We start from the raw sequence: 2,500 nt of genomic DNA, 5'->3' as shown, positions 1-2,500 counted from the left end.
TGTATGTATGTATGTATGCATGTATGTATTGTATGTATGTATGTTTGTATGTATGTAATCATGCATACATGCATGCATACATGTATGTATGTGTATGTATGTATGTATGTATGTATGTATGTATGTATGTATGTATGTATGTGTGTATGTATGTTAGTATTCAATCAAGAGTTGAAATTAGAAACAAGAAGTTTGTCTGAGGTATTGTCGCGAGAGTAGGCAGAAAGTTTCACTGGCTGACCAAGATTTTCTCATGGAATCTGACCAAGATTTTCTCATGGAATCTGACCAAATGCGGCTTATTTTTCAACATACACCCCCTTGCGGTACACAGACTTCTTCCGACGGTGTTGTTGTGTTTGAATCCATTGTTGAAGCTTCCATCCTGTTAGTGAAAAATGCCATCAATACCTGATATAACTTCAACACTGCGCTATTGGTTCCCAGCAACGTGTTTTTCTCACGTTGGGAAACATGATAGTCAAAAGGGGCCAAATCATGAGGACAGGGAGGGTGATCAACCGGTTCAAAGCTACACACACAGAAGCCATTGAAACCAAAGACGTGTGCGCTGGGCAAGACCGCTTTTGAAACAAGACCGCTTTTGTCAGTGTTCCTGGTGTTTGGTTTTCATAGCCATTCGAAACTGCCTCAGCAAGTTGGCATGGTACTCTCCATTGATGGTGTAACCCCAAAAAACTGAGACCATCACTTTCCTTACAAATGAAACGACCTTGTCTTCCTTTAGAGCAGGTGAGGAAGGGTGCTTCCACTGCTTGAATCGTTTCTTTGTCTCTGGCTCAAAGTGATGAAGCTAACACTCAACCTGAGTTAAGAAGCATTCAAGGAAACCAGCTGGATCTCCCTCAAACAATGTCAGATTTTCCCGTGGTGTGATCAGCCTGGTGCGCTTTTAATCAGGTGTCAAAAGACATGGAACCCACCGAGCAGAAGCCTTCATCATGCCAAGTTCATTGTGCAGAATATTCCTCACTGTCTCACGGGATATACTAAAAGCATTACTATTTGATTTATAACCAGTTGCCTTTCATTCCTCCCCATGTGGTGAACACGATCGGTGTTTTCTTCGATGGTGGCAGTTGCAGGACGTCCAGACTTTGGGTCATCTTCAAGACTCTCCCTTCTCCTAAATTCAGCTGCCCACTTTTTTCGGTGTCGATGAATCTGGAGTGTCCTTCACTAATGTAGCAATCATGACAGGCCTGAATGTTCTTAGGGGGCTAAAATCTTTTCTGCAGGTATTTGGTAACATTACGATGCCAAATTTTGTCCATTTTTAAGTGACGTCACTACTAGTTACTTTTGAAGTCTTCTTTGAACAGTCAGATGCCAGTTGAAATTAATGCATGCAAGATTCCACAGCTCTAGTATCATTCCCCCATAGTCAGCCTATGAACTTTTTAACCCACCCTCACAGATGTAAAGTGTTATTAAGTGTAAGAAAATATTATTACCTATAAAAATGTGATTAATGCAAACTTACCTTGACAGCCAATAACAATCTCTCGCCGTGTCGGATTATAACCAAGTGCTGTTACACAACGTGTGTGGACATCTTTAACTACTAAATGTTTTTCCATAGCCATTTTGGATGTCTGATGTATTATATGTATGTATATGTGTGTGTGTGTATGAGCATAGCGTGTATATATGTGTGTGCGTGTATGTATATATATTTATCTACATGTGTATATGTATGTATGTGTGTGCGTATCGCTTGATTTATATGATGTAATTAGTTGTTCATAGTGATATTGGCGTGGGAGGGAGGGAGGGAAATAACATGAAGGAACAGGTAATCTTCCAGCATGGCTAAAACTGATTAGATATACAACCAATTTAACAGGTAGATAGATAGATAGATAGATAGATAGATAGATAGATAGATAGATAGATAGATAGATAGATAGATAGATAGATAGATAGATAGATAGATAGATAGATAGACAGACAGATAGATAGATAGATAGATAGATAGATAGATAGATAGATAGATAGATAGACAGACAGATAGATAGATAGATAAATAGATAGATAGATAGATAAATAGATAGATAGATAGATAGATAGATAGATAGATAGATAGATAGATAGATAGATAGATAGATAGATAGATAGATAGATAGACAGACAGACTACAAATTAGATAGTATCGGATTAGGTTCAGTTGTATTTATGTGCTTTTGTGTATTTAGTGTTTGAATGCATGTGGCTGCATATGTGGTTCTTTCTGCATGTAAGTCTGTATTGGACCATTCGTAAGTGTGTGTGTGTGTTTTACACAGAGAGAGAGAGAGAGAGAGAGAGAGAGACAGGGAGACAGAGAGACAGAGAGAGACAGAGAGAGACAGAGAGTGAGAAAGAGAGAAATAGAAAATCAGAAAGGGAAAGAGAGTGAAATAGAGAGAAATAGAGAGAGGGTGATAAAGAAATATGTTCGTGTGTACGTGTGTAATATGTGTGCATGTGGATTTATGTG

The 2,500-nt window shown here is 38.5% G+C and overlaps 1 protein-coding gene across 1 annotated transcript in view; it reads right to left on the bottom strand.

Annotated features, from left to right (window-relative positions):
- LOC115220472 overlaps positions 1-1,839 on the bottom strand; it is a 159,273-nt gene extending 157,434 nt beyond the window's left edge. Inside the window, exon 1 of the mRNA XM_029790601.2 lies at positions 1,505-1,839. Coding sequence (XP_029646461.1) covers positions 1,505-1,607 — 103 coding nt within the window. The 5' untranslated portion in view covers positions 1,608-1,839. The remainder of the gene's footprint in view (positions 1-1,504) is intronic.
- Positions 1,840-2,500: the final 661 nt, after the last annotated feature.

The sequence above is a fragment of the Octopus sinensis genome, linkage group LG16 (genome assembly GCF_006345805.1).
Source record: "Octopus sinensis linkage group LG16, ASM634580v1, whole genome shotgun sequence".
Taxonomy (NCBI): domain Eukaryota; kingdom Metazoa; phylum Mollusca; class Cephalopoda; order Octopoda; family Octopodidae; genus Octopus; species Octopus sinensis.
This window is presented reverse-complemented; position numbering and strand designations above follow the sequence as displayed.